At 33.5% G+C, this 11,571-nt stretch overlaps 2 protein-coding genes across 2 annotated transcripts; both read left to right on the top strand.

Moving 5' to 3' along the window:
- Positions 1 to 281: 281 nt before the first annotated feature.
- LOC136235238 (uncharacterized) lies at positions 282 to 4,386 on the top strand. The gene is made up of 4 exons (XM_066024827.1): positions 282 to 574; positions 667 to 862; positions 944 to 1,030; positions 4,035 to 4,386. Exons 1-4 carry the CDS (start codon positions 354 to 356, stop codon positions 4,176 to 4,178), a joined length of 648 nt encoding a protein of 215 aa, XP_065880899.1. The 5' UTR covers positions 282 to 353; the 3' UTR covers positions 4,179 to 4,386.
- A 434-nt stretch (positions 4,387 to 4,820) lies between these two features.
- On the top strand, positions 4,821 to 8,487 carry LOC136235237 (amino acid transporter AVT6A-like). The gene is made up of 5 exons (XM_066024826.1): positions 4,821 to 5,529; positions 5,744 to 5,896; positions 6,148 to 6,351; positions 6,788 to 7,238; positions 7,879 to 8,487. Exons 1-5 carry the CDS (start codon positions 5,124 to 5,126, stop codon positions 8,015 to 8,017), a joined length of 1,353 nt encoding a protein of 450 aa, XP_065880898.1. The 5' UTR covers positions 4,821 to 5,123; the 3' UTR covers positions 8,018 to 8,487.
- The last annotated feature ends 3,084 nt before the right edge of the window (positions 8,488 to 11,571 follow it).

Below are 11,571 nucleotides of genomic sequence, written 5' to 3'. Positions count from 1 at the left end.
AAACTGTTTTTATTTCCTGCAACTGAATAACTGAAAATTTGACAAAAATAAAAATAAAATTATGATATTCTGATATTTTAAAATTTAAAATCATATAATGATAAAATACATAAAAGCGATTTTCATAATTGTAAATAGTTTTTAAAATATGAATTTCTGTGTAATTTTCCCAAATGAAAATATGGTTAACCATTATCAGCCCAACATTAATTTGACTTTGGGTTGATAGAAGTGTAAAAACCTCAAATTTTAACTCAAAAACTATTTCCACCAAACAAGCCCAAGTGGACCAAAATGCTCACACACATTCAAAAGCTCAGGCTGCCTTTCTGTAGCAAGTGCTACAGCCGCCGATGGTGGATTTTCAGTGCTCCGATATCAGTCTCTGGAAGGAGGCTCTCTCTTCTTATCCCTTGCGCATTCAATCTCTCAACAAACCCAACCTCGTTTCTCTTGATGAATTTTACCGGGTTCAACTTCCCTCTCTTCTCCATCAAAGAAAACCTAATCCTTATCTCACCACTCCTGAACTGTCCAAGCTCATGCAATGGAAGCTTTCGCGCGGAAAATGGAGGTAAACGGAATTTCGCTATCGTCTCCGCAGAACCATTTCTTTTTGTAGTATCGGAATATGCAATTAATATGTTATTTTGCTGTTCGTTTCAGGCCTCGATTACTGGATTTCGTTTCCTCCTTGGACGAGGAGTTAGTGAAATCTGTTTCTCAAAAGGCATTTGACTCGCTTCCTGATATATCGAAAGCTATCTCTGAGCTTACTATTTTGAAAGGCGTTGGTCCGGCAACTGCCTCTGCCGTTTTGGCTGCTTATGCGCCTGACGTCGCACCTTTCATGTCTGATGAGGTATCTCTTGGAGTTGCATTTTGATCAAAGCTTGTTTGTTCATATCTGGTTAAGATTATTTTTTTTAATGACAATTACTAGGCTATGGAGGCAGCTCTGGGTAGCTCCAAAGATTACACGCTCAAGCAATATCTATTATTCGTTGATAAACTAAAGACTAAAGCCAAGGTCAGTATCATTATTCTTTTCATCGTACAATCAAGTTATGCTTTTTATTTATTATTGTTATTATTATTGTTACTATTATTATATGTTTTATGTAGTTTAAACATTGTTTGGACGTAAGAAGGAATTGAGACTGTTATCTGAGATAATTAAAATATGGATTTTATCTCGCTGAAGTGACCTGCTTCCAAGCCTGATATATTCGTGGGGCATTGACTAAAAGCTTGTTATTTATGGTCATATCATAAATTGATATCCATGCAATTTGTTTTGGTTCGTTCAATTATTGCTTTCCTAGAGGGGTCATATGGTGCTGGTGGAAAGAATGTGAAGAAGTTAAACACTGCCTTGCATAGAAACTCTTCTTCATCAGTGTTTTCGCATTTTGTTTCAGTTGCCTTTCCATTTCCATTACCTTCTCCTAGCTATTTTTTTCAGAAATAACGTTTCCTGGTGTCCGTTTCCATTTCTGTTTCAGATTTTGTTTCCGTGCAACATAGGTTAAACATAACCCTTTGTTTTTACTTGTGGATGGCTGTCTCAAAATGTTGCTATTGTAGCTGATGTTATTCATACGTTTGATGCTGGTTTAATCTTGTTCACCTTTATTCTGATGAAATTATTTAATTGCTTACCTGTAGATGGTCCCTAGAAATATGCTGCTTTAGTTGTTTTTCTATAACATGCTGTAGGGACATGCACTTATGTTATTTTGTCAACTCATTTCAATTTCAGATTGACATCTTCATCTTGGATCTTGCACTGTTTTCTTCTTAACGTTTGAAATTCTTGAGTACATGCCAATCTAGATTATTATTTTGAGATGCTTGTATGACATGCTGGACTATATATATATTTTTTTTGTCCAGTATTGAGTTGTTCATGTTGTAGTTATTTAGTTGAGATATCTTGAGATGGTCCCTAGGAAAATTCTGCTTTCGTAATCTTTTTTCTTATATCCTGCTTGATATGCTTGTTATTAATCAACTCATTTTTCAATTCAGGTTGATGTCTTCATCAATTTTCCTTGCCAGTCATTTCTACTTTTGGCTGGAATATCTTATAAAGTTGTTAATGTTGAAATTATTTAGTTGAGATATCTTAACTTGGGACTTGCTGCTTCCACAGTATTATTAAGTTGTTTCTGCAAGTCGTATTCTTATAAAAAAAAATTAGGTGTTCTTGGCTCTTTCTGGAAATAACGCAAACTGAGCATGCTGGTCCTGCCGGATACCTTATAGGGGTTTCAACCTGTTGGAAAACATAAGATGTAGAGACAGAGGAGATGAAATACTCTTGTTGGGTTCTTGAATTATCCAAAGAAACCTAGGAAGTTCTAAGATGTCTATCGAAGTGTAAGAAACTTAAAAAATTTCTAAGAAAATCGGTAATGTAATTGCATTAAAAGAAATTAAATGCATTGAATTGGTCGATGTTGGTTGTTCTCTCTTTGCTTACATGTCTGCTGCTCCAATAGCCATGTTTCAACTTCTGTCTCCTTTTCTTTTCCTGTCAGCACTTCCACCAGCACTTTTAGCGCCCACATTCTCCACCACTTTCAACTGTTCTGTCCACACTTCGTTACTTCTTGTAGCACTTCTTGATCTAGTATTCCATTACTTCTTCACCTTTACAACATGTTTTGTCTCATTACTTTGCTTTAGATGCTTCTAGACATTTACTAAATTATATTAAAATTAATTACAATCCATTGGTCCCCAAAATTTTCAATTTGGGTGTACACATTAGGATATATAGTGAACAAGAATAGTTAATGAAGTTTTGACTTGCATTGATAATCATATGCCTGATAGTCTTTTTCTTCAAGGTATTAATGGCAATGTCTTTTGATACATGGACATAGTACTTGGTTGTGGTTGATCGGACAAAGAGCTTATAAATCCTTAATTTTGTTCTGTTTTGGGCTGTGCATCACCATTACAAATAGTGAGCCATAATGGTTGATTTTGGAAGGCAAACACTTATAGTTTGGGCAACGAAAACTAGTTAATGAATGATGTTAATTGTATAAAGGAAAAATATGGCTATCCTGTTAAGAAAAGAAGCTGAGAAAGCAAATGATGCTTTTAGTAAACTAATAATCTGCATTAAAGAAATACAGAGGTGAATTTTAATGGAGCATATTCCTTCAAATTCATTCATTTGTTGCCTGGATTTTGTTCTAGTGGTAATTTAGGCAGGTTCACAAGTGAGTAATTGCTTAGACAGATACCAAAGAGGTATCACTAGTTCATACATGAAAGAAATAAATAAACAGTAGAATACAGCATTGCTATACTGAAAATTCAGCTACATGCCACTTCAGTGCTTTGCTAATTCATAAAAGATGTTACTGGGGAATGATCAATCATTTAACAAATAAGAGATTTGAACTAAGATGTGAATAAATGTTTACAATGAGGTCAACTGAAGCTCCTTGCCTATCTAAACTTGAGTAATTTTAGGGAGCTTACAGATTCTGTTTTTGATAATCTATTGCAGATTATGCTTGGGTGCTTCTTCTAAATGTATAAGATGGAACCAGGTCACTTTTTTTTTTTTTTTTTTTTTCTGGAGAGAGAAATATTATGGAAAATAATTTAAATACCTAAGTCGTTTTCACATGGTTAATTGTAATTGATCTTTTTTCTTTCTTTGATAAAATGCTACTAGAAACAAATGCAGTTCTACTAGCAACGTCTCTGGTTATAACTGTGATGATGTGGAAGTTATAACATGCCGTGCATTTAATAAAAAAAATTCGATGTTTTTCTTTTGAAGTTGCTTGGACTAAGAAATTTGTAGATGATGAATACCCATACCTTCATTGGCATATCAAAGAGAGATGTTATTTCAATTTAGTGGAGGTATAATGTACCCTGTAGAATGTCGAGACTTGGAACGGTTGCATGAAATTTTGTATTGGTTATCTAATGAACATTGCGAGTAATTCAAGTTATTTTCACTATGCTGATAAAATGTCTTTTTTGTTAAAAATAATAACCAGGAATTAAGTTCGAATGACGATCTCTTCACGCCATCAGATGTTGAGAGGGCCTTGTGGAGTTGTGCTGTGCAGGTGAAGTCACGACCAGGCGTAGACCAAAAGATCCATACAAGCCGAGACACAAAAAGAAAGAGAAAGCGTTGAGGTGGTAGTGGTTGACTTAACAGGTGACACCAATTGTTTGAAGTTTTGCGTCTGTAAATAGTGGATGTCTGTAAGGAGCAGATATGTATGCTATTCCCTGATCAAAAGGTGACTAGTTTTTATTTGGCAACGATATGTAGAATGAAATGATAACTATGGGTTGTGTGGCCAACAATTCTCCGTAAATTTTTGCTTTGATGTTTTGATACGGTCAATGTGCATAAAAATTAGGTTAGTCTTCAATTTTAGCCGAGGAACTTGGTGTGATGCCTATTCAGCCATGACATCTAGGTAACTATGCTTACTGAACTTTATTACCTTGCTGGAAGCAGTTTACTGAACTTTTTCTTTTGGCGTGCTTCAGTATTGCATTCTCCTACAGGTCTCCAAATCCCATTATATATTCACTACCATCAGATATGGGATAATTTGAACAGCGTCGCTCTTAAGTCAGAACATTTAATGTTAGACTCGTTATGTCTTAATTTCATCCAAACCAACTCAAGTTGATAATCCGGGTTTTCAGATTAAAATGATTCAAGTTGAAAAGTGTATCTGGGCTTTGATGTTAGCGCACCGCTTGATGGTTTCACATATTCTTCTGTTGGGCTGGCCCAGGTGCTGTATTACAAATCTTGCACCACAATTATTGTTGTTATTATTATTTCTTTTTTAGAGAAATTTATCAGTAGGCGTCCAGTCCCTAGAAAAGTTTCGACCCAGCCATCTAACGGACAGAAAATTAAAATCCCAAGTACACAATTTTTTTTTTTTTTTTTTTGTGAAAAAGAAAACGTTTAAAAGTGTCCACGTCCATTCCCGCGTGAAAGTTAACGCCATCTTAAAAAATGATTTTCTTATTTGCGTTTAGGCGATCTGGATTTTGGGGAATTCCAATCGAAACAGTTTCTTTTTTCAATTGCAAGATCCAGAGTCAACTGTAATATGATGACCGTTATGAGTAACGAACGTAAATTCCGCCGAATTCCCAGAAGTCCTCTCCTCCCTCAGAAAATCCACGACTACGAGCCTACTGAGGTCCACTTTGATGGCGCGTCGTTCTCTGGCGCCGTTTTCAACCTCTCCACAACCGTCGTTGGTGCCGGAATCATGGCTCTTCCGTCCACCGTGAATCAATTGGGCCTGATTCCAGGAATCATAATGATAATTTTAGGTGCCATGTTAACTGAGTCCTCCATCTTCATGATCCTAAGATTCGGTAAATCTTCTAAGTTGGCGACCTACTCCGGTGTTGTTGCCGACGCGTTTGGTGGGCCTGGCCGTACCCTTCTTCAAATCTGCATTATCATCAATAACCTCGGTTTACTTATTGTTTATATGATCATTATCGGTAAAGTATTTGCTCTTACATATACATTTAGTTTACGATTCGGTAATGGTAAAAGTCTTAGAAAGCATACACGATTAATTTTACATTCAACACTTTTTTTTGTTGTTGTTGTTGAATGCCTCGTCGTCCCTCCATTGGAAATAGGGATGCGATGCCGTTTTATTATGATTGTATGGTTGGTGATCAACCTAAAATAGACGGTTTTGAGTGGCAGGTGATGTGTTAGGAGGGACGTGGTCTGATGGGATGCATCATTCGGGTATTATGGAAGAATGGTTTGGTCAACGTTGGTGGACTCCACGCTCCTTCTTGCTTCTGCTCACTACGCTTCTTGTATTCAGTCCTCTTATTTCATTCAAGCGCGTTGGTAAGCTTGCTTCTCCAAAACATAATATGTGTGCAATCAATGTTCTCATGAGTCTTTTTCTTCAATTTCTTCACTTCTCAAGAACACTTGTGAAAGGAAGAGTTTTGAAGTCTTTGGAATTTTACACCTTTGCGTTTAAATTGTGGCCTGTGTTGATTAAATTGGAAATAGTCCACTTTTGACCTCCCTTTTATAACAGCTTTGAGAAGCAGTGACCAACATTGTAATATCTACCTACTTGGTGATGTTAGATTCACTGCGATACACTTCAGCATTGTCAGTGGGGCTTGCTATTGCGTTCGTGGTAATCACTGCAGGAGTTGCAATGATTAAACTAATGGAAGGAAACATCAGAATGCCTCGTTTGATGCCTGAGCTCGTTGATCAGGCATCTTTTTGGAAGCTTTTTACAACAGTACCTGTTTTAGTCACTGCTTATATATGCCATCACAATGGTAAGTTGAAGAATTCGGATCTCTTCTCTTTTCATCTTTGGTTCATCACATCACCCTGAGCTGGTACCACATTTTTGTCCAAGTCCTGAACAGTGTCAAGCAATTGTGTTAAATGTGTTCAGATTGGCTTGTTATCTAACTTCAGTAAAACTTCATTTTAATCAAGTTGTCATCATAGAAAAATTAGAACACTAATTGCATCAATCTATTTTATATTGGTGTTTCTTGGGTTGGGAAGGTCTTCATCCTTAAGTTCACAGTCAGCTACTGAGCATGTGATTATTCCTCTTATGCATCATAAAGGCTTTGCTTGTCACATAACACTGCTGTTTTTTTTCATGAGATTTATAGTAGTTATGCTGCTCTATATATTGCAAATGCTATGCTTGCGTCGGTTAACTAGTTGGCTGTTTCCTCATTTGAAAATGTTCTGCAGTTCATCCTATAGAGAATGAACTGAAAGACCCTGCTCAGATGAAAGCAATAGTGCGAACATCCCTCATGTTATGCTCGTCCGTTTACATTGCTACCAGCTTCTTCGGGGTTCTTCTTTTTGGTGATCAAATATTGGATGATGTGCTTGCCAATTTTGATGGTGATCTTGGAATCCCATATAGCTCACTGGTTGATGATGTTGTTAGAATTAGCTACGGCATCCACCTGATGCTTGTCTTTCCGATTGTGTTCTTCCCGCTTCGCCTCAATGTGGATGGGCTTCTATTCCCATATGCCATCCCCATTGGATATGACAACAAGAGATTCTTCTCAATAACTGTAGCTCTCATGGGATTTATCTTTGTAGGAGACATTTGGGACGCATTCCAGTTTACTGGAGCCACGGCTGCTGTCTCTGTTGCTTTCATCTTTCCAGCCATGATTGTGCTCAAGTAAGCACCTTCATAACTCGGAAATGTTTTTCTACCATCAGACATTGACCAACATGATTTCTCTATATGTTAATGATGCTTCTTTTTTAAAATATATTTATTGCATGATTTTTCTGTCAATAAATCATAATAAATCCACATTGTGGCCAATAAGAGGCCGGTAAAAGACCAATATTGAATTGAATTTGTCATTATAAAAAGTGGCTATACGATCTTCAAAATATGAGAGCAATTTTGAAGTGAATTTGGTTTTAGAGATTTTGTTACTGTAATTGGAACCCCTTTTCTGTGGTAAAAATATTATCCAACAGTTGTTGACTTATGGATGACAAAGCATTCTTGTTAATTTGATGTGGCTAGCGTTAGAGATGTCGTTTGAGCCTTGCTTTTCAACCTTTCATTTGCTGGAATGTAGAGTTTATGACTTTAGTAGCATTTGCAATAGAAGGAATGTTAGTTTTCTAACATGAGTTGATCTTCTTTTACTGTAGTGAAACATTTCTATAAGTTTGATAACCGTTTGTGTTTTTAACTCCATAGAAGTCATATGCATGAAAAAACGGTAATCTATTTACATAGAACTAGTTGAATGGTCTAAATAAAGCTGTAGCTTATGTTGTATTTGTTATTTGGTTTACAGAGACATCCATGGCATCACAACAAAGAATGACAAACTAAAATCATGGGTGATGCTGCTGCTGGCCGTCTCATCGAGCACAGCAGCCATCTGTAGTGATATTTACAGCATTTTCAACTTTGAAAACCGAGTTGGAAGCTGAGGAGAGACTAAGATGGGTAAGAGGATAATATAACTTTATTCTTACTTTCTCTTGTTGAAGATGGGGATCTACTACCCGTGCTGTATGGAAAGAGCTCCTCATTCGAATTTTGATGCTCACAATTCTTTCACATCAAAGATGGTGTGGTACGACTTGAGTTTTGAGGTTCATGGTCCTGATACATTTGAATATTACATTATTTCAGAAGTGCTGGAATTAGCTTTCATCTCAAATTTGTAGGCTTAAAATTGTTATTCCAAGTCTGCTTCATTTGATAATCTAGAACTGCTACTTGTGAATAACAATTAGGTGCATTTCTTCTCATAGAATTTAATTGAGATATGATTGTAATACAAGTTTTGTTTAGATAAAATATGACTATTTGTCCGTTCTGAGCCTTCCATTATATGTTCTCAACTTGTACAAATTGGATGAGCTAATAATGCCAATAGGGTTCTGGTTTGGGTAGACTTTTAATACTTTGAACTTTCACCACAGAACAAAAATTATTAAACAAATTCTATTTCAATTAGAATTCTAGTAGGAGGATTCCAAATGAATCTAACTTTCTAAGCCCTGGAAATTCAGAATTCAAATTTTTAAAAGGATTATCTTTTGGATATGGGATAAAGTATAAGATTAGTTTTATGATTATTGGGGAAGAGTGTATTTATTTCTATGTATAAAACAATATAATTTTAATTAAAAGATGAGTTTCTCTGCTTAGTTACTGGCAGTTAGAAAGCTGGATTTAGCTTCCACCCTAAAAAAACCATAGAGTTAAAATTTGTATGAGTAATCTTAGCATTTTAAATCTGAAATGTACTGGAAGAATTTTATCAAAAATTTCCGATTTTGAGAGTATCTTATCCCTATGTCACCCATTAGTAATAATGTTTGGCATATATCATATGTGCAGCTTTCCAAGTTCATGAACCTGAAAAAATTCATGAGATATAGTCGTGTCATATGTATTGTAGGGCAGGGCAGGCTATCCTTTGAAAAAATAAATAATAATTAACCGATAGAAGAAAATAAAAGGTTTTCTTTTTTAAGCAGAAAATAAAAGTTGGAGAAAGGGAAGGAACTTGTCGAAAACATAATGGAATAACCTTTCCCATGTATAAATATATTGACTTGTCAGTTCTCATATATGGTTTGAATTCCAAAAACAAATAATAATAAATTGTAAAATTAATTAACAAATTCATCAGTGAAATTATTTTCTAAAGTTGCTTTCCTGTGATTTTTTTTTTTTTTTTATGTAATTCAACAGAAAATAATACATATAAAATGCCAATGATTGCTCCTGAAATTAGCAATTGCACATCTTAGTTCTTACTACAGTATTTTATTTTATTTTATTTTTTCTGTGGGAAGTTATAAGTCGTTGTCTCGTTGATAACAAACATCTGGCATGAGTTTATTCTAATTTTTAAAACGTGGCACCGACACAAAAACTTCTATTTAGAAATTAGCCTAAATCCATAATTTAAAAAATTAAGAATGTCGAATCATTATTTATTTTCGCTTTTGAGAATTCTCTGGCCGCTTAGCTAATGAAACTATCAGTTAGAGGGTTAATGTGTAAAAAATAAAATTTGAAAGTTTAATTTGGAAAAATAAATAATAAGAGGTTCAATTTTTAAAATAAAGGGTTAAATTATAGGTTTAATCCTCATTTTGATAAAAAAAAAATTCTTTAAATTTTAAAAATGTCTGGTTAGTCTATTAACTTAATTAAAGTGGCATACTTGTCGGTACAAATGGACCACCAAAATTATCTCTTATCTTTTTAGGGTCTGTTTGAATGAAGGTTTGACATGGTTCATTAAAGAGAGTGAAGAGGATGTTATTTAATGAACCTCTAGATCCCACCAATTTGGTGAGACTGAAATTTGGATTATTTCAAGGTTTTCTAACCTTCATTTTACTCTCATTTCAACTCATTTCAAAGCAAGATTAGAAAAATAACATTCCTTTAATTAACCTCCTCTAACCCCAAAACAAGCTGACCGTTAGAGTATCTCCAATAAGAGGTGCTTGAACGGGTGTTTGATGAGGTTGCGGGTGCTTGAAATAGTATTTTGTATTGAAATAATAAATGTTGCTTAAATTATTATGGCAATATTACCAATTTTTAACACCTCTTTAATACCATTACTTTTTCTTTTTTAATATTAAAAAAATGATTTAGTTGCCTATTATTAGTGGAATTGTACGATAATATTTATATTAAAATAATAATTTATGAGACCATAGGAACAATTTTTAAAATTGCTTGGTATTGGAGTATATTTTTTCAAAAAAAGTTGTAAAAATAATTTGGATGAAATAGAAAATAAAATATAATATTTTTGTAATAATACGATTAAATTTTGGTAACTTTAAAATGCTCTTACTTAACTAAATCTATATGATAGCTCAATATAGTGTCCAAATATACTTAATAGTCCATGTAGCGTAGTAGTCTTACTTCTAGCTCGCTTATTCTAATCAATTATACTCTTAAATCCGTTTTCCTCATTTTTTATTCATTATTTTTGTTATTTTCTTATATATATTTCCTTATTTTGATTATAAAATTATAATTTCTATTTTTATTCTTTTAATTTCCCGATGTAAATTGATATAAACAAAAATAAATAAAATAAAATATCTAAATATTGATATATTTATTTTTTCAATTAATTATTTAAACATTTGTGGGTTCAAAAAAAAATTATTTAAACATTTGTCCATTATTTTCAAAATAAATAAATTAAAACTCCTCTCATATTACCAAAAATTCTCTTCGTTCTCACAAACTACCTCATTTGTTGCTCAACTTCTGCCACAATTGTAAACTTCCCATTATGTTATATTCCATTTAATTAACTAAATCAACTTTTATCATAAACAAAATAAAAACAAAAACTAAATCAACCATCTAGTATATGATCGATAATCTAATTAATAAAAAATCAATAAATTAATTAATTTTAATTAATTTTAAAATTTCTTTTTAATTCTAAAATCGAGCATAAGTGAAATAATGACAAAATTATTTGGATTCGGGAAGTAGTATATCATTAAGCGAACAAATGCTCAAAGGATAAAGGGTTAATATGCAAAAATACTTCTAACGTTTTGGATCATGAGCAATTTTACCCCTAACGTCTAAAATGATGTAATTTTACCCATAACGTTAATAAATTGGTCAATTTGAGAAATAATTCATCAAGCGTCTTCTCGGTCATGAATCTTGTTATCTACACTTCATACGTGTGTCATTTTATCAGTAACAAATCACAAACATTCGTTGGGATGTGAAAAAATAAAAAAATAAAAAAAATATTGTCTTTTTGTACGGATTAGACAAAAAAAAAAAAAAAATCCACCGAATTTGTAAATATTAATCTCAAATTCTATTATTAAATTATAAAAACATGAAATCCTTTTTTAGAACAAATTATTATGCAATTGGTGCAAAATAATGAACAAAAACATCTGTGTTTTATAATAGTGTCTGAAATTGACCAAACTCTTGGCTTCCAATGTTAGGGGTAAAATTG

Source organism: Euphorbia lathyris, chromosome 7 (genome assembly GCF_963576675.1).
Source record: "Euphorbia lathyris chromosome 7, ddEupLath1.1, whole genome shotgun sequence".
In the NCBI taxonomy this organism is placed as follows: Eukaryota; Viridiplantae; Streptophyta; class Magnoliopsida; order Malpighiales; family Euphorbiaceae; genus Euphorbia; species Euphorbia lathyris.
This window is presented reverse-complemented; position numbering and strand designations above follow the sequence as displayed.

Bases quoted from the DNA above. Each gene is read 5' to 3' on its own strand.
- LOC136235238 (XM_066024827.1), top strand. From the start codon at position 354: ATGGTGGATTTTCAGTGCTCCGATATCAGTCTCTGGAAGGAGGCTCTC. The intron at 863-943 runs GTATCTCTTGGA...GACAATTACTAG, and splicing joins CACCTTTCATGTCTGATGAG to GCTATGGAGGCAGCTCTGGG. The intron at 1,031-4,034 runs GTCAGTATCATT...AATAATAACCAG, and splicing joins AACTAAAGACTAAAGCCAAG to GAATTAAGTTCGAATGACGA.
- LOC136235237 (XM_066024826.1), top strand. From the start codon at position 5,124: ATGATGACCGTTATGAGTAACGAACGTAAATTCCGCCGAATTCCCAGA. The intron at 5,897-6,147 runs GTAAGCTTGCTT...TGGTGATGTTAG, and splicing joins TATTTCATTCAAGCGCGTTG to ATTCACTGCGATACACTTCA. The intron at 6,352-6,787 runs GTAAGTTGAAGA...AATGTTCTGCAG, and splicing joins TTATATATGCCATCACAATG to TTCATCCTATAGAGAATGAA.